At 47.0% G+C, this 25,881-nt stretch overlaps 1 protein-coding gene across 1 annotated transcript in view; it reads left to right on the plus strand.

The window, feature by feature from the left end:
* nhsb (Nance-Horan syndrome b (congenital cataracts and dental anomalies)) overlaps positions 1 to 25,881 on the plus strand; it is a 52,372-nt gene that overhangs the window by 20,983 nt on the left and 5,508 nt on the right. Inside the window, 7 exon segments of the mRNA XM_065022657.1 lie at positions 845 to 1,037; positions 1,470 to 1,601; positions 1,861 to 2,558; positions 3,133 to 3,339; positions 3,581 to 3,688; positions 3,810 to 6,453; positions 8,536 to 8,665. Coding sequence (XP_064878729.1) covers positions 845 to 1,037; positions 1,470 to 1,601; positions 1,861 to 2,558; positions 3,133 to 3,339; positions 3,581 to 3,688; positions 3,810 to 6,453; positions 8,536 to 8,665 — 4,112 coding nt within the window.

The following is a 25,881-nucleotide window of genomic DNA, read 5'->3' on the forward strand; positions in this document are numbered from 1 at the left end:
TGTCTACATCTCATTAGCTCCTGTCTACTGTCTACATCTCATTAGCTCATGTCTACTGTCTACTGTCTACATCTCATTAGCTCCTGTCTACTGTCTACTGTCTACATCTCATTAGCTCCTGTCTACTGTCTACTGTCTTCATCTCATTAGCTCCTCTCTACTGTCTTCAAAACATGATCATTCTCCTCTCCACTCCTTTCAACTTCTGACCACTATCCAGAACTCTGGGACTTTCCTGGAATCATGTTCTTTGTCACTTGAGCGTTTGAGCTGTCTGTTGATCCTGATATCTTCCTGTTCTTCATTTCCCTTTCCTCCAGAACATTTACTGAAATGGAATTCAAATGTTTTGCTCATTTTGTGTCTGTGCCTTGTAAGTGTATAACTGTTAAACATAAGAGTTAAGTAACTGCCTGAAGACAATGTACTTTGTATGTTTGCCTTTGTGACAATACATCTAAGCATGTGTTGAAAAGGGCTCCTTGTTCTCTATTCCCTATATAGTGAGCCATGATGGTCCTATAGTGGTACAGTATATAGGGAATATTATAACCTGGCTGGTTCCAGCACTGAATGCTGATTGGCTGACAGCCGTGGTATATCAGACCGTATACCACGGGTATGACAAAACATTTATTTTTACTGCTCTAATTGCGTTGATAACCAGTTTATAATAGCAATAAGGCACCTCGGGGTTGTGCCTAAGAACAGCCCTTAGCCGTGGTATATTGGCCACATACCACACCCCCTTGTGCCTTATTGATTAAGTATACCATTTGTAACTTTTCTAGGTGTTACTCTAACCCTACAACACCAACTGACTGTATCTCTCCATCTGCTTCAGGCTGCCACTACCACTGACCCTGATGCTGAGCCTGCAGTGGGCCACAGGTCTACTGGTGCTATCCCCAACCCCCCCTCCACACTGGACAAGCAGACCAACTGGTCCAAGGCCCTGCCTCTGCCCACCCCTCAGGAGAGGATGAAGAGTGACCCAGCAGTCGTGTCCTCGTGCATCATCCCCATCAACGTCACTGGTAAACACGACATAGCTCCAATGTCTGTCTCTGGATGTGTTTGATATTCTCTCAATCGCGCTCTCTCTCTCTCTCTCTCTCTCTCTCTCTTTCTCTCTCTCTCTCTCTCTCTCTCTCTCTCTCTCCCTTTCTCTCTCTCTCTCTCACTCTGTACATTCTGTCGCTCCCTCTCTCCATTTCTCTCTCTCTGTACATTCTCTCTCTCTCTTTCTCTCTCTTTCGCTCTCTATCTCTCTCGCTCTATCTCTCCCTCTCTAGTCTGTTGTTTGAATCAATTCATCTATTAATTAACTGTTGTTTGTGTATTAGTGAGTGTGTGTAACTTGTAAACTGTGTGGAATGTCATTTGTGAGATGTGGAAAGACATTACTCTTGATGGACAATAAATGGCATCAATGTTGTACATTGCGTGTACTTTGTTCCTCTCCACAGGGGTGGGGTTCGACAGGGAGGCTAGTGTACGCTGCTCCCTGGTACACTCCCAGTCTGTGCTGCAGAGGAGGAGGAAGCTGAGGAGGAGGAAGACCATCACCGGGATCCCCAGACGAGTTCAACAGGACATGGGTACAGCTGTCTGTCTGTTATACTGTCTGTCTGTCTGTGCCTGACCTCCAAGTACTGTCATTAACCACTCAGTCAACTGACTGTAATGTTGTTGTTCCTCCTCTATGTTTCTTTACTTTGATGGTTTAACATCCTGTTTCTGGAGACAAACAAACATGCATATTTGTCCCACCATTTAGACTTGAACAAATATTGCATTTATTTTCTAATCATGTTGATTGATGACTTACTAATCTATGCCACCCCTGTTTCCCTTCAGACTCTGATGAGTCTCCAGTAACGAGGGAAAGGACAGTGGTGGTCCACACCAACCCTCACCTGTCCCTCTGTCAGGAGGAGCTGTCCCTCCGAGGGGGACACACCAAGGACTCTGGCTGCCAGACGGACGACTGCCTGACCGGTGGCGGTGGCGCCCCGTCCAGGAGACGTATACGTGCCCAGCGCGGCGGCCAGGGGGGCATCCCCGCCTCCCTCTCCCACTCCACCGGGAACATCTCCTCGCTCCCCGACCACCCTGACACCGCCATGTACACCGCCTCCGGCTCCCGCCTCCGCTCCCGCAGCCTCCCCCGCGAGGGCGGCCGCATACGCGACGAGGACCAGGACGACAGTGATGAAGATGAGGATGATGATGACGACGAGGATGATGAAGATGAGGAGCTCTCTCCATACGAGACGGAGGACTTCCTCCCGGGAACGGGGCCAAGGATGTTAAAAGACGAGGAGGAGAGTACGGATGACCAGGCCATGCCAGAGCTGCAGCTGGGGAGTCTGAAGAGGATACAGCTAGGAGATGGGGGGAGTCCAGAACACATGTGGATGGAGAGGGGTCGCTCCCGCCTCCCCCGTCAGGTCGACATGGGGAACTGTGAGATCTCCTCCAGCTCAGACACCTTCAGCAGCCCCATCCACTCTGTCTCTACTACGGGGGTGCTGAGAGGACAGATAGACCACAAGGTACGTCTTCGCTGCCATCTTCACTTATCTGTGTATCTTCTGTCTTCTTTTGCTTGTAGCCTTTTGGAAGTCATTTTGTTTGTTTTTGTCAGTTTGTTTTTGATGAGCAAGCCTTGCGACAGACTAGTGTCCTGTCCAGGGGGTGTACTGTACATCAAGCTGCCTCAAGATATAGAAACAGGAGATAGACTAGTGTCCTGTCCAGGGGGTGTACTGTACATCAAGCTGCCTCAAGATATAGAAACAGGAGATAGACTAGTGTCCTGTCCAGGGGGTGTACTGGTACATCCAGCTGTCTCACTACAGAAACAGGAGATAGACTAGTGTCCTGTCCAGGGGGTGTACTGTACATCAAGCTGCCTCATGATACAGAAACCGGAGATAGACTAGTGTCCTGTCCAGGGGGTGTACTGTACATCAAGCTGCCTCATGATATAGAAACAGGAGATAGACTCCTGCCCAATGGGCCATTCTGGCTTGGACAAGGCTGACTTACTTATATGATGTGCAGAGCTTTCTGCTTTCCTCATGTGATGAAAAGTGCTCTACAAATAACATGTATTATTCTTATAAGGAGGACCACCAGTCGTCCAGTGGTAACTGGAGTGGCAGCAGTTCCACATGCCCCTCCCAGACCTCTGAGACACTCCCCCCCGCCGCATCCCCCCCTCTGACCGGCTCCTCCCACTGTGACTCGGAGCTGTCGCTCAACGCCACGCCGCACGCCATCGATGACCTCACCGGCTTTATCATCGACCCGTACCATTCGGATCAGCCGCAGGTGAGTTTCCCTCCTGACGATCCTACTTACCTTTCACTTCCTGTCTTCAATACTTTATTTATTGACTTGGACACGGTATTGTTTGTTGGGACTTTTGTACAGGAAGTTCATATTTTAGCTGTAAATAAAAAATTAAGCTACATTTTCTTAACTAAACTAGGTAAAGCACTTTGAGCTACTGGAAAATAGCTATATAAATCGGATTTATTATTATGATGAATTATTATCATTATTATTATAGGGCCAGGGTCATAGGTCCAGCTCCTTCACCTCCTCAGCCACTGACCAGCTGGATGATGCAGGGGTCAGTACTGCCAGCGAGGGAGAGTGGACCTACCCTCAAGATCAGGTACCACTGCTATTTAGCAATATAGATTATTCTCTCCTCTCCTCTCCTCTCCTTTTCTTCTAATCTTTTCTCTTATCTTGTCTCCTCTTATCTTATATAATGTTATGTTATCCTGTTCTAGGCTGATCAGGACCAGCTGTGTAGTCAGGACTTCAGCCCCAGGCGTTCGTCCAGGGGAGACCAGACCAGGATAGACTTCACCAGCATCAGCAGCTACGACGGCTTCTCAGACCGAGCTCCCCCTACTGCTGCAGCAGACTCCCAGGGCTTCTCCTCATCCTCCATGCACGTTGACTCCATGCAGGGCCAGAGTTACAGGAGCTACATGTACAACTATGCAGCAGTGGGCTCTGGCGCTGACTGCGGCCAGGGTAATACTGTGGGCGCTACGCCTGGTGAGGGAGAGGGCATGGCTGGGTATCCTCCTCAGTCCTCTGACTACAGGGGAGCCACCCTGACGCCAGGGAGGCCGTGTCGTCCGCTGAAGAAACCAAAGGTCAAGCCACCCCCACCAAAACGGAGCTCCTCGCTGAAGGAGACGTGTAGCGCTGGTGCTCCAGAGAACGTCCCCCCTGAGCAGGGCGATGAGCAGGGCGATGAGCAAGGTGATGAGCAGGGCGATGAGCAGGGCGACCAGGACCAACCAAAGATTCATAGTAGTGGGCAGACCCAGACCCTGAACCTGCCCATGTCTTCCAGAGACAGAGAGATGAGGCTGCAGCTGGACATGGCCAGCCCGGGGGAGGTGGAGAATCCTGGGTTGGCGGCTGAGGCGTTGGGTGGTGGTGTTGCCTGGGGGATGGGGAGCCCCAGGAGCCCCAGGACTGTGGAGATGACGGAGCCCACCTCGTTCGGGTCCACTGACACTCACTCCTTCAAGGACGAGGGCGCCGTTCAGTCTGACTATGCAGACCTCTGGTTCCTCAACGACTTGAAATCCCAAAATAACCTGGACCCCAACGGCTCCTTGTCCAACTCCAGCACTGCTACGGGTACTACTGTTATTGAATGCATCAAGTCGCCGGTGGACAGCTCCTCCTCTCCCGGGGGAGAGACCCAGGCGTTGATGCATTCCTCCGGCTCTGGTTCCAGCTCCTCCAGGCCCACCTCCCCTCCTCTTCCCCCCGGGGATGGAGACTTCAAGCTGGGCTCTCCTGAGAAGCTGGCCGGCCTCGCCTCGCCCTCCAGCGGATACTCCAGCCAATCGGAGACGCCCACGTCTTCATTCCCATTAGCGTTCTTCCCCGGCCCGCTCTCTCCGACCAGCGGGAAACGGAAACCCAAAGTCCCCGAGAGGAAGTCTTCTCTATCCTCGCTGCAGCACCAGGCCCAGACCCAGTTCTCTAGCTCGGCCTCTGGGTCCTCCTCTTCCTGTTCCTCTTCCTCTTCCTCGTCATCCAGGAAGGACTATGACTTCCCGGCTCCACCCACCCAGCTGGACTTAAGTTCTCTTCACAGCGCCCATGGCAGCCGGCCGTTACCCACTCTGGCCCACCGGACCCACATGCACACGCTGCACCAGAACAAGCAGAGGGCAGCAGCAGCAGCAGAGGCCAGGGCCACCGCGTGTAACACTGCAGCCGCTAACGCTAATGCTAGTGCTAAAGCTAGTGCTAACGCTAAAGCTAGTGCTAACGCTAACACTAGTTCTAATGCTAACGCTAGTGCTAGTGCTAACGCTAGTGCAGCCCCCTCTGGGTTTATCAATGGATCCACTCTGACTCCAGAGGCCCCACTTGCTGCCAACCCCATGGCCCTGGCCATCACCCCCACTGTGCTGCGCTCTGTCCAGCTACGTTCCATCGGCCACAGGGCCACCGATGGTTCTCAGCCCCAGGCCCGGGGCCAGGCTCAGGGTGCTCAGGGCCAGGAGCCTCCACCACCACCACAAGCATGGGCCCACGAGGCTTCAGGGGCCCCTGCCACCAGACCCAAGATGCCCAGTGTAACCATCGTGACCCCCCACTCTGACACCAACACCAGGCCCCTGCCACCCAGGAGACCCATTGCCCAGAAACCCCCACCACCACCGACCCAGGACCCCCACCACCCTTCTCAGGAGCACCACCACCACTCTGTACCCCAGCCCCAGCACCACCCCACCCCCATGCAGCACCCGGACGGCCCCCCGACCTATGAGAGCCTGGCCAGGCACCGGCAGGACCGCTACAGCCCCGGAACCTTCTGGGCAATGACGGCGTTCCGGACGCGCCCTGCGGAACCTTTGGAACTTGAGGAACCCACGCACCGAGCGCCACCGCCAACTCCGGAACCCGTGATTCCTACTACACACCCGGAGTGCCACGTGCTAGGGGAGCGGATAGAGGACGAAGAAGACGAGGAGGAGGAAGAGCACGATAGAGAGATATCAAGGGTTATGAGTCACAGTCAAGGCCTCATTAGAGAATATCGAGAATATCATCAAAGAGATCATCCAAGGGAACCACCGACGTACGAGACGCTAGAGGAGTCCCACTCATATCAGTCCCAGTCACATTATCACAGCCAGTCACAGACACACTCCTGTCACAGTCAAATGGTCCAGAGGTGGGACTTGGGCCCAAGCAGCGGTCCTGACAAAGTGCCCGGTGTAACGGTGGAAGCATCACACCCTTACTCAATCAGCCATGTGATAGATCTAAGAGGTCGGAGTGGAGAGGACCGCTATGAGATGACATCATCAGGGGTTCCTAGCAGAAGTGCCTCTCAGGATAACAGCAGAGATGACTCCACCACACCGGACACAGAGGACTACTTCAGCAAAGGTCAGTCTGGATTGGTAGACTTTACTTGTACTTTACTTAAATATTATGCATTATGCAGAAATCCCTCCGCCATTTCCTGGTTGCAGTTTGCCTAATTTCAGTTTATGTGTCACAACAAGCAAATATAGTGTAGTGAATCATTGTACCATCTAAAGCGCTGTGAAATATCTTTTCCATAACAAAAAATATTGTATTTTCAGCTGTTTGAAGCTGGTATTCAAAACCACAAGTAAAAGACGCAAAAACGGGAAGCGTAGAAATAAAGCACATAGAACAGATATATACACGACTTCTTAGACTTGCTTTCAATGAGAATGACAGATCTATATAAACACATTTCTATGTGAATTTTGTCGGGTCACCCAAAAAGTGACATATTGCAGCTTTAGTACTTTACATAAAACTTTATTTTACTTTGAGACTTTTTAACAATTAATTGTTTTTGAATTGATGTATTAATTTAAGAGACTTCAAGTAAAAGTATAATCCCCTTTCTCTTCCTTCTGTTCTGGTCCTCTCATCTCTAGAGGGTTTAATGACCTATAAGGGATGTGATCAGATCACTTCTGTTCTGGTCCTCTCATCTCTAGAGGGTTTAATGATCTATAAGGGATGTGATCAGATCACTTCTGTTCTGGTCCTCTCATCTCTAGAGGGTTTAATGACCTATAAGGAATGTGATCAGATCACTTCTGTTCTGGTCCTCTCATCTCTAGAGGGTTTAATGACCTATAAGGGATGTGATCAGATCACTTCTGTTCTGGTCCTCTCATCTCTAGAGGGTTTAATGACCTATAAGGAATGTGATCAGATCACTTCTGTTCTGGTCCTCTCATCTCTAGAGGGTTTAATGACCTATAAGGGATGTGATCAGATCACTTCTGTTCTGGTCCTCTCATCTCTAGAGGGTTTAATGACCTATAAGGAATGTGATCAGATCACTTCTGTTCTGGTCCTCTCATCTCTAGAGGGTTTAATGACCTATAAGGGATGTGATCAGATCACTTCTGTTCTGGTCCTCTCATCTCTAGAGGGTTTAATGATCTATAAGGGATGTGATCAGATCACTTCTGTTCTGGTCCTCTCATCTCTAGAGGGTTTAATGACCTATAAGGAATGTGATCAGATCACTTCTGTTCTGGTCCTCTCATCTCTAGAGGGTTTAATGACCTATAAGGGATGTGATCAGATCACTTCTGTTCTGGTCCTCTCATCTCTAGAGGGTTTAATGACCTATAAGGAATGTGATCAGATCACTTCTGTTCTGGTCCTCTCATCTCTAGAGGGTTTAATGACCTATAAGGGATGTGATCAGATCACTTCTGTTCTGGTCCTCTCATCTCTAGAGGGTTTAATGACCTAATGACCTCATAATCTCTAGAGGGTTTAATGTGAATCAGATCAGATCACTTCTGTTCTGGTCCTCTCATCTCTAGAAGGTTTAATGATCTATACGGAATGTGATCAGATCACTTCTGTTCTGGTCCTCTCATCTCTAGAAGGTTTAATGACCTATAAGGAATGTGATCAGATCACTTCTGTTCTGGTCCTCTCATCTCTAGAGTCTTTAATGACCTATAAGGGATGTGATCAGATCACTTCTGTTCTGGTCCTCTCATGTCTAGAGTCTTTAATGACCTATAAGGAATGTGATCAGATCACTTCTGTTCTGGTCCTCTCATCTCTAGAGGGTTTAATGACCTATAAGGGATGTGATCAGATCACTTCTGTTCTGGTCCTCTCATCTCTAGAGTCTTTAATGACCTATAAGGGATGTGATCAGATCACTTCTGTTCTGGTCCTCTCATCTCTAGAGGGTTTAATGACCTATAAGGGATGTGATCAGATCACTTCTGTTCTGGTCCTCTCATCTCTAGAGGGTTTAATGACCTATCAGGAATGTGATCAGATCACTTCTGTTCTGGTCCTCTCATCTCTAGAGGGTTTAATGACCTATAAGGGATGTGATCAGATCACTTCTGTTCTGGTCCTCTCATCTCTAGAGGGTTTAATGACCTATAAGGGATGTGATCAGATCACTGGCATGGTGTTCCCTATAACTTCCTGTTCCCTTTCCTCCAGAGTCTACTAGTCCCAGTGATAACTCCCTCTCTCCTCTGACTGACGAAACAACCAAACCTGATGATGATGTTGTCTTCATGTCGCCCAGCAAATCACGTACTACTGAAGACCTGTTCGCCATGATCCACAGGTCACTTTCAATTCACTTCAAATAACTCTATTATTTTTGACTCACTGGGTTGTAGCTGTACTTGTCATAACCGATAGTATCATTACATTTATCTGTCACTATCTTCATTTCAGTTCAAAAGAAAAGTTAATTGTTTCCAAGGTTGCAGCAAATTACAAACAGAGAACACACATTGAATGCATCAGACATCAGAACCACAGCAGAAACCCATCAGACATTAGAACCACAGCAGAAACCCATCAGACATTAGAACCACAGCAGAAACCCATCAGACATTAGAACCACAGCAGAAACCCATCAGACATTAGAACCACAGCAGAAACGCATCAGACATATGAACCACAGCAGAAACCCATCAGACATTAGAACCACAGCAGAAACCCATCAGACATCAGAACCGCAGCAGAAACCCATCAGACATCAGAACCACAGCAGAAACCCATCAGACATCAGAACCACAGCAGAAACCCATCAGACATTAGAACCACAGCAGAAACCCATCAGACATCAGAACCACAGCAGAAACCCATCAGACATTAGAACCACAGCAGAAACCCATCAGACATATAAACCACAGCAGAAACCCATCAGACATCAGAACCACAGCAGAAACCCATCAGACATTAGAACCACAGCAGAAACCCATCAGACATTAGAACCACAGCAGAAACCCATCAGACATATGAACCACAGCAGAAACCCATCAGACATCAGAACCACAGCAGAAACCCATCAGACATTAGAACCACAGCAGAAACCCATCAGACATATGAACCACAGCAGAAACCCATCAGACATATGAACCACAGCAGAAACCCATCAGACATCAGAACCACAGCAGAAATCCATCAGACATTAGAACCACAGCAGAAACCCATCAGACATATGAACCACAGCAGAAACCCATCAGACATCAGAACCACAGCAGAAACCCATCAGACACCAGAACCACAGCAGAAACCCATCAGACATTAGAACCACAGCAGAAACCCATCAGACATCAGAACCACAGCAGAAACCCATCAGACATAAGAACCACAGCAGAAACCCATCAGACATTAGAACCACAGCAGAAACCCATCAGACATATGAACCACAGCAGAAACCCATCAGACATCAGAACCACAGCAGAAACCCATCAGACATTAGAACCACAGCAGAAACCCATCAGACATTAGAACCACAGCAGAAACCCATCAGACATATGAACCACAGCAGAAACCCATCAGACATCAGAACCACAGCAGAAACCCATCAGTCATTAGAACCACAGCAGAAACCCATCAGACATATGAACCACAGCAGAAACCCATCAGACATATGAACCACAGCAGAAACCCATCAGACATCAGAACCACAGCAGAAACCCATCAGTCATTAGAACCACAGCAGAAACCCATCAGACATATGAACCACAGCAGAAACCCATCAGACATTAGAACCACAGCAGAAACCCATCAGACATTAGAACCACAGCAGAAACCCATCAGACATATGAACCACAGCAGAAACCCATCAGACATCAGAACCACAGCAGAAACCCATCAGACATTAGAACCACAGCAGAAACCCATCAGACATATGAACCACATCAGAAACCCATCAGACATATGAACCACAGCAGAAACCCATCAGACATATGAACCACAGCAGAAACCCATCAGACATCAGAACCACAGCAGAAATCCATCAGACATTAGAACCACAGCAGAAACCCATCAGACATATGAACCACAGCAGAAACCAATCAGACATCAGAACCACAGCAGAAACCCATCAGACACCAGAACCACAGCAGAAACCCATCAGACATTAGAACCACAGCAGAAACCCATCAGACATCAGAACCACAGCAGAAACCCATCAGACATAAGAACCACAGCAGAAACCCATCAGACATTAGAACCACAGCAGAAACCCATCAGACATATGAACCACAGCAGAAACCCATCAGACATCAGAACCACAGCAGAAACCCATCAGACATTAGAACCACAGCAGAGACCCATCAGACATTAGAACCACAGCAGAAACCCATCAGACATATTAACCACAGCAGAAACCCATCAGACATCAGAACCACAGCAGAAACCCATCAGTCATTAGAACCACAGCAGAAACCCATCAGACATATGAACCACAGCAGAAACCCATCAGACATCAGAACCACAGCAGAAACCCATCAGACATTAGAACCACAGCAGAAACCCATCAGACATTAGAACCACAGCAGAAACCCATCAGACATTAGAACCACAGCAGAAACGCATCAGACATATGAACCACAGCAGAAACCCATCAGACATTAGAACCACAGCAGAAACCCATCAGACATCAGAACCGCAGCAGAAACCCATCAGACATCAGAACCACAGCAGAAACCCATCAGACATCAGAACCACAGCAGAAACCCATCAGACATTAGAACCACAGCAGAAACCCATCAGACATCAGAACCACAGCAGAAACACATCAGACATTAGAACCACAGCAGAAACCCATCAGACATATAAACCACAGCAGAAACCCATCAGACATCAGAACCACAGCAGAAACCCATCAGACATTAGAACCACAGCAGAAACCCATCAGACATTAGAACCACAGCAGAAACCCATCAGACATATGAACCACAGCAGAAACCCATCAGACATCAGAACCACAGCAGAAACCCATCAGACATTAGAACCACAGCAGAAACCCATCAGACATATGAACCACAGCAGAAACCCATCAGACATATGAACCACAGCAGAAACCCATCAGACATCAGAACCACAGCAGAAACCCATCAGACATTAGAACCACAGCAGAAACCCATCAGACATATGAACCACAGCAGAAACCCATCAGACATCAGAACCACAGCAGAAACCCATCAGACATCCACAGCAGAAACCCATCAGACATTAGAACCACAGCAGAAACCCATCAGACATCAGAACCACAGCAGAAACCCATCAGACATAGAACCACAGCAGAAACCCATCAGACATTAGAACCACAGCAGAAACCCATCAGACATAGAACCACAGCAGAAACCCATCAGACATCAGAACCACAGCAGAAACCCATCAGACATCAGAACCACAGCAGAAACCCATCAGACATTAGAACCACAGCAGAAACCCATCAGACATATGAAAACCCATCAGCAGAAACCCATCAGACATCAGAACCACAGCAGAAACCCATCAGACATTAGAACCACAGCAGAAACCCATCAGACATATAGAACCACAGCAGAAACCCATCAGACATATGAACCACAGCAGAAACCCATCAGACATCAGAACCACAGCAGAAACCCATCAGACATTAGAACCACAGCAGAAACCCATCAGACATATGAACCACAGCAGAAACCCATCAGACATAGAACCACAGCAGAAACCCATCAGACATTAGAACCACAGCAGAAACCCATCAGACATTAGAACCACAGCAGAAACCCATCAGACATTAGAACCACAGCAGAAACCCATCAGACATATGAACCACAGCAGAAACCCATCAGACATCCAGAACCACAGCAGAAACCCATCAGACATTAGAACCACAGCAGAAACCCATCAGACATAGAACCACAGCAGAAACCCATCAGACATCAGAACCACAGCAGAAACCCATCAGACATTAGAACCACAGCAGAAACCCATCAGACATTAGAACCACAGAAACCCATCAGACATATGAACCACAGCAGAAACCCATCAGACATCAGAACCACAGCAGAAACCCATCAGACATTAGAACCACAGCAGAAACCCATCAGACATATGAACCACAGCAGAAACCCATCAGACATATGAACCACAGCAGAAACCCATCAGACATCAGAACCACAGCAGAAACCCATCAGACATTAGAACCACAGCAGAAACCCATCAGACATATGAACCACAGCAGAAACCCATCAGACATCAGAACCACAGCAGAAACCCATCAGACATCAGAACCACAGCAGAAACCCATCAGACATTAGAACCACAGCAGAAACCCATCAGACATCAGAACCACAGCAGAAACCCATCAGACATAAGAACCACAGCAGAAACCCATCAGACATTAGAACCACAGCAGAAACCCATCAGACATATGAACCACAGCAGAAACCCATCAGACATCAGAACCACAGCAGAAACCCATCAGACATTAGAACCACAGCAGAAACCCATCAGACATTAGAACCACAGCAGAAACCCATCAGACATATGAACCACAGCAGAAACCCATCAGACATCAGAACCACAGCAGAAACCCATCAGACATTAGAACCACAGCAGAAACCCATCAGACATATGAACCACAGCAGAAACCCATCAGACATATGAACCACAGCAGAAACCCATCAGACATCAGAACCACAGCAGAAACCCATCAGTCATTAGAACCACAGCAGAAACCCATCAGACATATGAACCACAGCAGAAACCCATCAGACATTAGAACCACAGCAGAAACCCATCAGACATTAGAACCACAGCAGAAACCCATCAGACATATGAACCACAGCAGAAACCCATCAGACATCAGAACCACAGCAGAAACCCATCAGACATTAGAACCACAGCAGAAACCCATCAGACATATGAACCACAGCAGAAACCCATCAGACATATGAACCACAGCAGAAACCCATCAGACATATGAACCACAGCAGAAACCCATCAGACATCAGAACCACAGCAGAAACCCATCAGACATTAGAACCACAGCAGAAACCCATCAGACATATGAACCACAGCAGAAACCCATCAGACATCAGAACCACAGCAGAAACCCATCAGACATTAGAACCACAGCAGAAACCCATCAGACATTAGAACCACAGCAGAAACCCATCAGACATCAGAACCACAGCAGAAACCCATCAGACATAAGAACCACAGCAGAAACCCATCAGACATTAGAACCACAGCAGAAACCCATCAGACATCAGAACCACAGCAGAAACCCATCAGACATCAGAACCACAGCAGAAACCCATCAGACATTAGAACCACAGCAGAAACCCATCAGACATTAGAACCACAGCAGAAACCCATCAGACATATTAACCACAGCAGAAACCCATCAGACATCAGAACCACAGCAGAAACCCATCAGACATTAGAACCACAGCAGAAACCCATCAGACATATGAACCACAGCAGAAACCCATCAGACATCAGAACCACAGCAGAAACCCATCAGACATTAGAACCACAGCAGAAACCCATCAGACATTAGAACCACAGCAGAAACCCATCAGACATTAGAACCACAGCAGAAACGCATCAGACATATGAACCACAGCAGAAACCCATCAGACATTAGAACCACAGCAGAAACCCATCAGACATCAGAACCACAGCAGAAACCCATCAGACATCAGAACCACAGCAGAAACCCATCAGACATTAGAACCACAGCAGAAACCCATCAGACATTAGAACCACAGCAGAAACCCATCAGACATCAGAACCACAGCAGAAACCCATCAGACATTAGAACCACAGCAGAAACCCATCAGACATATAAACCACAGCAGAAACCCATCAGACATCAGAACCACAGCAGAAACCCATCAGACATTAGAACCACAGCAGAAACCCATCAGACATTAGAACCACAGCAGAAACCCATCAGACATCCACAGCAGAAACCCATCAGACATCAGAACCACAGCAGAAACCCATCAGACATTAGAACCACAGCAGAAACCCATCAGACATATGAACCACAGCAGAAACCCATCAGACATATGAACCACAGAACCACAGCAACCACAGCAGAAACCCATCAGACATTAGAACCACAGCAGAAACCCATCAGACATATGAACCACAGCAGAAACCCATCAGACATCAGAACCACAGCAGAAACCCATCAGACATTAGAACCACAGCAGAAACCCATCAGACATTAGAACCACAGCAGAAACCCATCAGACATCAGAACCACAGCAGAAACCCATCAGACATAAGAACCACAGCAGAAACCCATCAGACATTAGAACCACAGCAGAAACCCATCAGACATATGAACCACAGCAGAAACCCATCAGACATCAGAACCACAGCAGAAACCCATCAGACATTAGAACCACAGCAGAGACCCATCAGACATTAGAACCACAGCAGAAACCCATCAGACATATGAACCACAGCAGAAACCCATCAGACATCAGAACCACAGCAGAAACCCATCAGTCATTAGAACCACAGCAGAAACCCATCAGACATATGAACCACAGCAGAAACCCATCAGACATATGAACCACAGCAGAAACCCATCAGACATCAGAACCACAGCAGAAACCCATCAGTCATTAGAACCACAGCAGAAACCCATCAGACATATGAACCACAGCAGAAACCCATCAGACATAGAACCACAGCAGAAACCCATCAGACATTAGAACCACAGCAGAAACCCATCAGACATATGAACCACAGCAGAAACCCATCAGACATATGAACCACAGCAGAAACCCATCAGACATTAGAACCACAGCAGAAACCCATCAGACATTAGAACCACAGCAGAAACCCATCAGACATATGAACCACAGCAGAAACCCATCAGACATATGAACCACAGCAGAAACCCATCAGACATCAGAACCACAGCAGAAACCCATCAGACATTAGAACCACAGCAGAAACCCATCAGACATATGAACCACAGCAGAAACCAATCAGACATCAGAACCACAGCAGAAACCCATCAGACATTAGAACCACAGCAGAAACCCATCAGACATTAGAACCACAGCAGAAACCCATCAGACATCAGAACCAGAAACCCATCAGCAGAAACCCATCAGACATCAGAACCACAGCAGAAACCCATCAGACATTAGAACCACAGCAGAAACCCATCAGACATATGAACCACAGCAGAAACCCATCAGACATCAGAACCACAGCAGAAACCCATCAGACATTAGAACCACAGCAGAAACCCATCAGACATTAGAACCACAGCAGAAACCCATCAGACATAGAACCACAGCAGAAACCCATCAGACATCAGAACCACAGCAGAAACCCATCAGACATTAGAACCACAGCAGAAACCCATCAGACATATGAACCACAGCAGAAACCCATCAGACATCAGAACCACAGCAGAAACCCATCAGACATTAGAACCACAGCAGAAACCCATCAGACATTAGAACCACAGCAGAAACCCATCAGACATCAGAACCACAGCAGAAACCCATCAGACATCAGAACCACAGCAGAAACCCATCAGACATTAGAACCACAGCAGAAACCCATCAGACATCAGAACCACAGCAGAAACCCATCAGACATCAGAACCACAGCAGAAACCCATCAGACATCAGAACCACAGCAGAAACCCATCAGACATTAGAACCACAGCAGAAACCCATCAGACATTAGAACCACAGCAGAAACCCATCAGACATAGAACCACAGCAGAAACCCATCAGACATCAGAACCACAGCAGAAACCCATCAGACATTAGAACCACAGCAGAAACCCATCAGACATTAGAACCACAGCAGAAACCCATCAGACATAGAACCACAGCAGAAACCCATCAGACATCAGAACCACAGCAGAAACCCATCAGACATTAGAACCACAGCAGAAACCCATCAGACATATGAACCACAGCAGAAACCCATCAGACATCAGAACCACAGCAGAAACCCATCAGACATTAGAACCACAGCAGAAACCCATCAGACATTAGAACCACAGCAGAAACCCATCAGACATATGAACCACAGCAGAAACCCATCAGACATCAGAACCACAGCAGAAACCCATCAGACATTAGAACCACAGCAGAAACCCATCAGACATATGAACCACAGCAGAAACCCATCAGACATCAGAACCACAGCAGAAACCCATCAGACATCAGAACCACAGCAGAAACCCATCAGACATTAGAACCACAGCAGAAACCCATCAGACATATGAACCACAGCAGAAACCCATCAGACATCAGAACCACAGCAGAAACCCATCAGACATTAGAACCACAGCAGAAACCCATCAGACATAGAACCACAGCAGAAACCCATCAGACATAGAACCACAGCAGAAACCCATCAGACATCAGAACCACAGCAGAAACCCATCAGACATTAGAACCACAGCAGAAACCCATCAGACATTAGAACCACAGCAGAAACCCATCAGACATAGAACCACAGCAGAAACCCATCAGACATTAGAACCACAGCAGAAACCCATCAGACATTAGAACCACAGCAGAAACCCATCAGACATATGAACCACAGCAGAAACCCATCAGACATCAGAACCACAGCAGAAACCCATCAGACATTAGAACCACAGCAGAAACCCATCAGACATATAGAACCACAGCAGAAACCCATCAGACATAGAACCACAGCAGAAACCCATCAGACATATGAACCACAGCAGAAACCCATCAGACATCAGAACCACAGCAGAAACCCATCAGACATCAGAACCACAGCAGAAACCCATCAGACATTAGAACCACAGCAGAAACCCATCAGACATAGAACCACAGCAGAAACCCATCAGACATCAGAACCACAGCAGAAACCCATCAGACATTAGAACCACAGCAGAAACCCATCAGACATCAGAACCACAGCAGAAACCCATCAGACATATGAACCACAGAAACCCATCAGACATCAGAACCACAGCAGAAACCCATCAGACATCAGAACCACAGCAGAAACCCATCAGACATTAGAACCACAGCAGAAACCCATCAGACATATGAACCACAGCAGAAACCCATCAGACATCAGAACCACAGCAGAAACCCATCAGACATTAGAACCACAGCAGAAACCCATCAGACATAGAACCACAGCAGAAACCCATCAGACATATGAACCACAGCAGAAACCCATCAGACATAGAACCACAGCAGAAACCCATCAGACATTAGAACCACAGCAGAAACCCATCAGACATTAGAACCACAGCAGAAACCCATCAGACATAGAACCACAGCAGAAACCCATCAGACATCAGAACCACAGCAGAAACCCATCAGACATTAGAACCACAGCAGAAACCCATCAGACATTAGAACCACAGCAGAAACCCATCAGACATCAGAACCACAGCAGAAACCCATCAGACATTAGAACCACAGCAGAAACCCATCAGACATTAGAACCACAGCAGAAACCCATCAGACATATGAACCACAGCAGAAACCCATCAGACATCAGAACCACAGCAGAAACCCATCAGACATTAGAACCACAGCAGAAACCCATCAGACATATAGAACCACAGCAGAAACCCATCAGACATCAGAACCACAGCAGAAACCCATCAGACATTAGAACCACAGCAGAAACCCATCAGACATTAGAACCACAGCAGAAACCCATCAGACATCAGAACCACAGCAGAAACCACAGACATTAGAACCACAGCAGAAACCCATCAGACATCAGAACCACAGCAGAAACCCATCAGACATTAGAACCACAGCAGAAACCCATCAGAACCACAGCAGAAACCCATCAGACATTAGAACCACAGCAGAAACCCATCAGACATCAGAACCACAGCAGAAACCCATCAGACATTAGAACCACAGCAGAAACCCATCAGACATTAGAACCACAGCAGAAACCCATCAGACATATGAACCACAGCAGAAACCCATCAGACATCAGAACCACAGCAGAAACCCATCAGACATTAGAACCACAGCAGAAACCCATCAGACATATGAACCACAGCAGAAACCCATCAGACATAGAACCACAGCAGAAACCCATCAGACATCAGAACCACAGCAGAAACCCATCAGACATTAGAACCACAGCAGAAACCCATCAGACATATGAACCACAGCAGAAACCCATCAGACATCAGAAACCACAGCAGAAACATCAGACATTAGAACCACAGCAGAAACCCATCAGACATATGAACCACAGCAGAAACCCATCAGACATCAGAACCACAGCAGAAACCCATCAGACATTAGAACCACAGCAGAAACCCATCAGACATTAGAACCACAGCAGAAACCCATCAGACATCAGAACCACAGCAGAAACCCATCAGACATCAGAACCACAGCAGAAACCCATCAGACATTAGAACCACAGCAGAAACCCATCAGACATATGAACCACAGCAGAACCCATCAGACATCAGAACCACAGCAGAAACCCATCAGACATTAGAACCACAGCAGAAACCCATCAGACATATGAACCACAGCAGAAACCCATCAGACATTAGAACCACAGCAGAAACCCATCAGACATATGAACCACAGCAGAAACCCATCAGACATAGAACCACAGCAGAAACCCATCAGACATTAGAACCACAGCAGAAACCCATCAGACATTAGAACCACAGCAGAAACCCATCAGACATATGAACCACAGCAGAAACCCATCAGACATCAGAACCACAGCAGAAACCCATCAGACATTAGAACCACAGCAGAAACCCATCAGACATATGAACCACAGCAGAAACCCATCAGACATATGAACCACCAGAAACCCATCAGACATATGAACCACAGCAGAAACCCATCAGACATCAGAACCACAGCAGAAATCCATCAGACATTAGAACCACAGCAGAAACCCATCAGACATATGAACCACAGCAGAAACCCATCAGACATCAGAACCACAGCAGAAACCCATCAGACACCAGAACCACAGCAGAAACCCATCAGACATTAGAACCACAGCAGAAACCCATCAGACATCAGAACCACAGCAGAAACCCATCAGACATAAGAACCACAGCAGAAACCCATCAGACATTAGAACCACAGCAGAAACCCATCAGACATATGAACCACAGCAGAAACCCATCAGACATCAGAACCACAGCAGAAACCCATCAGACATTAGAACCACAGCAGAGACCCATCAGACATTAGAACCACAGCAGAAACCCATCAGACATATGAACCACAGCAGAAACCCATCAGACATCAGAACCACAGCAGAAACCCATCAGACATTAGAACCACAGCAACCATCAGACATATGAACCACAGCAGAAACCCATCAGACATCAGAACCACAGCAGAAACCCATCAGACATTAGAACCACAGCAGAAACCCATCAGACATTAGAACCACAGCAGAAACCCATCAGACATCAGAACCACAGCAGAAACCCATCAGACATTAGAACCACAGCAGAAACCCATCAGACATCAGAACCACAGCAGAAACCCATCAGACATCAGAACCACAGCAGAAACCCATCAGACATCAGAACCACAGCAGAAACCCATCAGACATTAGAACCACAGCAGAAACCCATCAGACATCAGAACCACAGCAGAAACCCATCAGACATTAGAACCACAGCAGAAACCCATCAGACATATGAACCACAGCAGAAACCCATCAGACATCAGAACCACAGCAGAAACCCATCAGACATTAGAACCACAGCAGAAACCCATCAGACATTAGAACCACAGCAGAAACCCATCAGACATCAGAACCACAGCAGAAACCCATCAGACATTAGAACCACAGCAGAAACCCATCAGACATATGAACCACAGCAGAAACCCATCAGACATATGAACCACAGCAGAAACCCATCAGACATCAGAACCACAGCAGAAATCCATCAGACATTAGAACCACAGCAGAAACCCATCAGACATATGAACCACAGCAGAAACCCATCAGACATCAGAACCACAGCAGAAACCCATCAGACATTAGAACCACAGCAGAAACCCATCAGACATTAGAACCACAGCAGAAACCCATCAGACATCAGAACCACAGCAGAAACCCATCAGACATAAGAACCACAGCAGAAACCCATCAGACATTAGAACCACAGCAGAAACCCATCAGACATATGAACCACAGCAGAAACCCATCAGACATCAGAACCACAGCAGAAACCCATCAGACATTAGAACCACAGCAGAAACCCATCAGACATTAGAACCACAGCAGAAACCCATCAGACATATGAACCACAGCAGAAACCCATCAGACATCAGAACCACAGCAGAAACCCATCAGTCATTAGAACCACAGCAGAAACCCATCAGACATATGAACCACAGCAGAAACCCATCAGACATATGAACCACAGCAGAAACCCATCAGACATCAGAACCACAGCAGAAACCCATCAGTCATTAGAACCACAGCAGAAACCCATCAGACATATGAACCACAGCAGAAACCCATCAGACATTAGAACCACAGCAGAAACCCATCAGACATTAGAACCACAGCAGAAACCCATCAGACATATGAACCACAGCAGAAACCCATCAGACATCAGAACCACAGCAGAAACCCATCAGACATTAGAACCACAGCAGAAACCCATCAGACATATGAACCACATCAGAAACCCATCAGACATATGAACCACAGCAGAAACCCATCAAACATATGAACCACAGCAGAAACCCATCAGACATCAGAACCACAGCAGAAATCCATCAGACATTAGAACCACAGCAGAAACCCATCAGACATATGAACCACAGCAGAAACCAATCAGACATCAGAACCACAGCAGAAACCCATCAGACACCAGAACCACAGCAGAAACCCATCAGACATTAGAACCACAGCAGAAACCCATCAGACATCAGAACCACAGCAGAAACCCATCAGACATAAGAACCACAGCAGAAACCCATCAGACATTAGAACCACAGCAGAAACCCATCAGACATATGAACCACAGCAGAAACCCATCAGACATCAGAACCACAGCAGAAACCCATCAGACATTAGAACCACAGCAGAGACCCATCAGACATTAGAACCACAGCAGAAACCCATCAGACATATTAACCACAGCAGAAACCCATCAGACATCAGAACCACAGCAGAAACCCATCAGACATTAGAACCACAGCAGAAACCCATCAGACATATGAACCACAGCAGAAACCAATCAGACATCAGAACCACAGCAGAAACCCATCAGACATTAGAACCACAGCAGAAACCCATCAGACATTAGAACCACAGCAGAAACCCATCAGACATATGAACCACAGCAGAAACCCATCAGACATCAGAACCACAGCAGAAACCCATCAGACATTAGAACCACAGCAGAAACCCATCAGACATATGAACCACAGCAGAAACCAATCAGACATCAGAACCACAGCAGAAACCCATCAGACACCAGAACCACAGCAGAAACCCATCAGACATTAGAACCACAGCAGAAACCCATCAGACATATTAACCACAGCAGAAACCCATCAGACATCAGAACCACAGCAGAAACCCATCAGACATTAGAACCACAGCAGAAACCCATCAGACATATGAACCACAGCAGAAACCCATCAGACATCAGAACCACAGCAGAAACCCATCAGACATTAGAACCACAGCAGAAACCCATCAGACATTAGAACCACAGCAGAAACCCATCAGACATATGAACCACAGCAGAAACCCATCAGACATCAGAACCACAGCAGAAACCCATCAGACATTAGAACCACAGCAGAAACCCATCAGACATATGAACCACAGCAAAACCCATCAGACATCAGAACCACAGAACCATCAGACATTAGAACCACAGCAGAAACCCATCAGACATTAGAACCACAGCAGAAACCCATCAGACATTAGAACCACAGCAGAAACCCATCAGACATATGAACCACAGCAGAAACCCATCAGACATCAGAACCACAGCAGAAACCCATCAGACATCAGAACCACAGCAGAAACCCATCAGACATCAGAACCACAGCAGAAACCCATCAGACATCAGAACCACAGCAGAAACCCATCAGACATAGAACCACAGCAGAAACCCATCAGACATCAGAACCACAGCAGAAACCCATCAGACATTAGAACCACAGCAGAAACCCATCAGACATATGAACCACAGCAGAAACCCATCAGACATCAGAACCACAGCAGAAACCCATCAGACATTAGAACCACAGCAGAAACCCATCAGACATTAGAACCACAGCAGAAACCCATCAGACATATGAACCACAGCAGAAACCCATCAGACATCAGAACCACAGCAGAAACCCATCAGACATTAGAACCACAGCAGAAACCCATCAGACATATGAACCACAGCAGAAACCCATCAGACATCAGAACCACAGCAGAAACCCATCAGACATTAGAACCACAGCAGAAACCCATCAGACATTAGAACCACAGCAGAAACCCATCAGACATATTAACCACAGCAGAAACCCATCAGACATCAGAACCACAGCAGAAACCCATCAGACATTAGAACCACAGCAGAAACCCATCAGACATTAGAACCACAGCAGAAACCCATCAGACATCAGAACCACAGCAGAAACCCATCAGACATTAGAACCACAGCAGAAACCCATCAGACATTAGAACCACAGCAGAAACCCATCAGACATATGAACACAGCAGAAACCCATCAGACATCAGAACCACAGCAGAAACCCATCAGACATTAGAACCACAGCAGAAACCCATCAGACATTAGAACCACAGCAGAAACCCATCAGACATCATTAACCACAGCAGAAACCCATCAGACATCAGAACCACAGCAGAAACCCATCAGACATTAGAACCACAGCAGAAACCCATCAGACATATGAACCACAGCAGAAACCCATCAGACATCAGAACCACAGCAGAAACCCATCAGACATTAGAACCACAGCAGAAACCCATCAGACATTAGAACCACAGCAGAAACCCATCAGACATCAGAACCACAGCAGAAACCCATCAGACATAAGAACCACAGCAGAAACCCATCAGACATTAGAACCACAGCAGAAACCCATCAGACATATGAACCACAGCAGAAACCCATCAGACATCAGAACCACAGAAAACCCATCAGACATTAGAACCACAGCAGAAACCCATCAGACATTAGAACCACAGCAGAAACCCATCAGACATATTAACCACAGCAGAAACCCATCAGACATATGAACCACAGCAGAAACCCATCAGTCATTAGAACCACAGCAGAAACCACAGACATCAGAACAGAAAACCCATCAGACATTAGAACCACAGCAGAAACCCATCAGACATATGAACCACAGCAGAAACCCATCAGACATCAGAACCACGAAAACCCACAGCAGAAACAGCCATCAGACATTAGAACCACAGCAGAAACCCATCAGACATATGAACCACAGCAGAAACCCATCAGACATCAGAACCACAGCAGAAATCCATCAGACATTAGAACCACAGCAGAAACCCATCAGACATATGAACCACAGCAGAAACCCATCAGACATCAGAACCACAGCAGAAACCCATCAGACATTAGAACCACAGCAGAAACCCATCAGACATATGAACCACAGCAGAAACCCATCAGACATCAGAACCACAGCAGAAACCCATCAGACATTAGAACCACAGCAGAAACCCATCAGACATTAGAACCACAGCAGAAACCCATCAGACATATGAACCACAGCAGAAACCCATCAGACATTAGAACCACAGCAGAAACCCATCAGACATATGAACCACAGCAGAAACCCATCAGACATATGAACCACAGCAGAAACCAATCAGACATCAGAACCACAGCAGAAACCCATCAGACACCAGAACCACAGCAGAAACCCATCAGACATTAGAACCACAGCAGAAACCCATCAGACATCAGAACCACAGCAGAAACCCATCAGACATAAGAACCACAGCAGAAACCCATCAGACATTAGAACCACAGCAGAAACCCATCAGACATATGAACCACAGCAGAAACCCATCAGACATCAGAACCACAGCAGAAACCCATCAGACATTAGAACCACAGCAGACCCATCAGACATTAGAACCACAGCAGAAACCCATCAGACATATTAACCACAGCAGAAACCCATCAGACATCAGAACCACAGCAGAAAAACCCATCAGTCATTAGAACCACAGCAGAAACCCATCAGACATATGAACCACAGCAGAAACCCATCAGACATCAGAACCACAGCAGAAACCCATCAGACATTAGAACCACAGCAGAAACCCATCAGACATTAGAACCACAGCAGAAACCCATCAGACATATGAACCACAGCAGAAACCCATCAGACATCAGAACCACAGCAGAAATCCATCAGACATTAGAACCACAGCAGAAACCCATCAGACATATGAACCACAGCAGAAAACCATCAGACATCAGAACCACAGCAGAAATCCATCAGACATTAGAACCACAGCAGAAACCCATCAGACATATGAAATCCACAGCAGAAACCCATCAGACATCAGAACCACAGCAGAAACCCATCAGACATTAGAACCACAGCAGAAACCCATCAGACATATGAACCACAGCAGAAACCCATCAGACATCAGAACCACAGAGAAACCCATCAGACATTAGCCACAGCAGAAACCCATCAGACATTAGAACCACAGCAGAAACCCATCAGACATATGAACCACAGCAGAAACCCATCAGACATCAGAACCACAGCAGAAACCCATCAGACATTAGAACCACAGCAGAAACCCATCAGACATATGAACCACAGCAGAAACCCATCAGACATATGAACCACAGCAGAAACCCATCAGACATATGAACCACAGCAGAACCCATCAGACATCAGAACCACAGCAGAAACCCATCCAGACATTAGAACCACAGCAGAAACCATCAGAGCATATGAACCACTACAGAAACCCATCAGACATCAGAACCACAGCAGAAACCCATCAGACATTAGAACCACAGCAGAAACCCATCAGACATATGAACTACAGCAGAAACCCATCAGACATCAGAACCACAGCAGAAACCCATCAGACATTAGAACCACAGCAGAAACCCATCAGACATTAGAACCACAGCAGAAACCCACAGACATATGAACCATCAGACATCAGAACCACAGCAGAAACCCATCAGACATTAGAACCACACAGAAACCCACAGACATTAGAACCACAGCAGAAACCCATCAGACATATGAACCACAGCAGAAACCCATCAGACATCAGAACCACAGCAGAAACCCATCAGACATTAGAACCACAGCAGAAACCCATCAGACATATGAACCACAGCAGAAAACCCATCAGACATATGAACCACAGCAGAAACCCATCAGACATCAGAACCACAGCAGAAACCCATCAGACATATGAACCACAGCAGAAACCCATCAGACATTAGAACCACAGCAGAAACCCATCAGACATCAGAACCACAGC

This window comes from Oncorhynchus nerka, linkage group LG2, assembly GCF_034236695.1.
Source record: "Oncorhynchus nerka isolate Pitt River linkage group LG2, Oner_Uvic_2.0, whole genome shotgun sequence".
Classification (NCBI taxonomy): Eukaryota; Metazoa; Chordata; class Actinopteri; order Salmoniformes; family Salmonidae; genus Oncorhynchus; species Oncorhynchus nerka.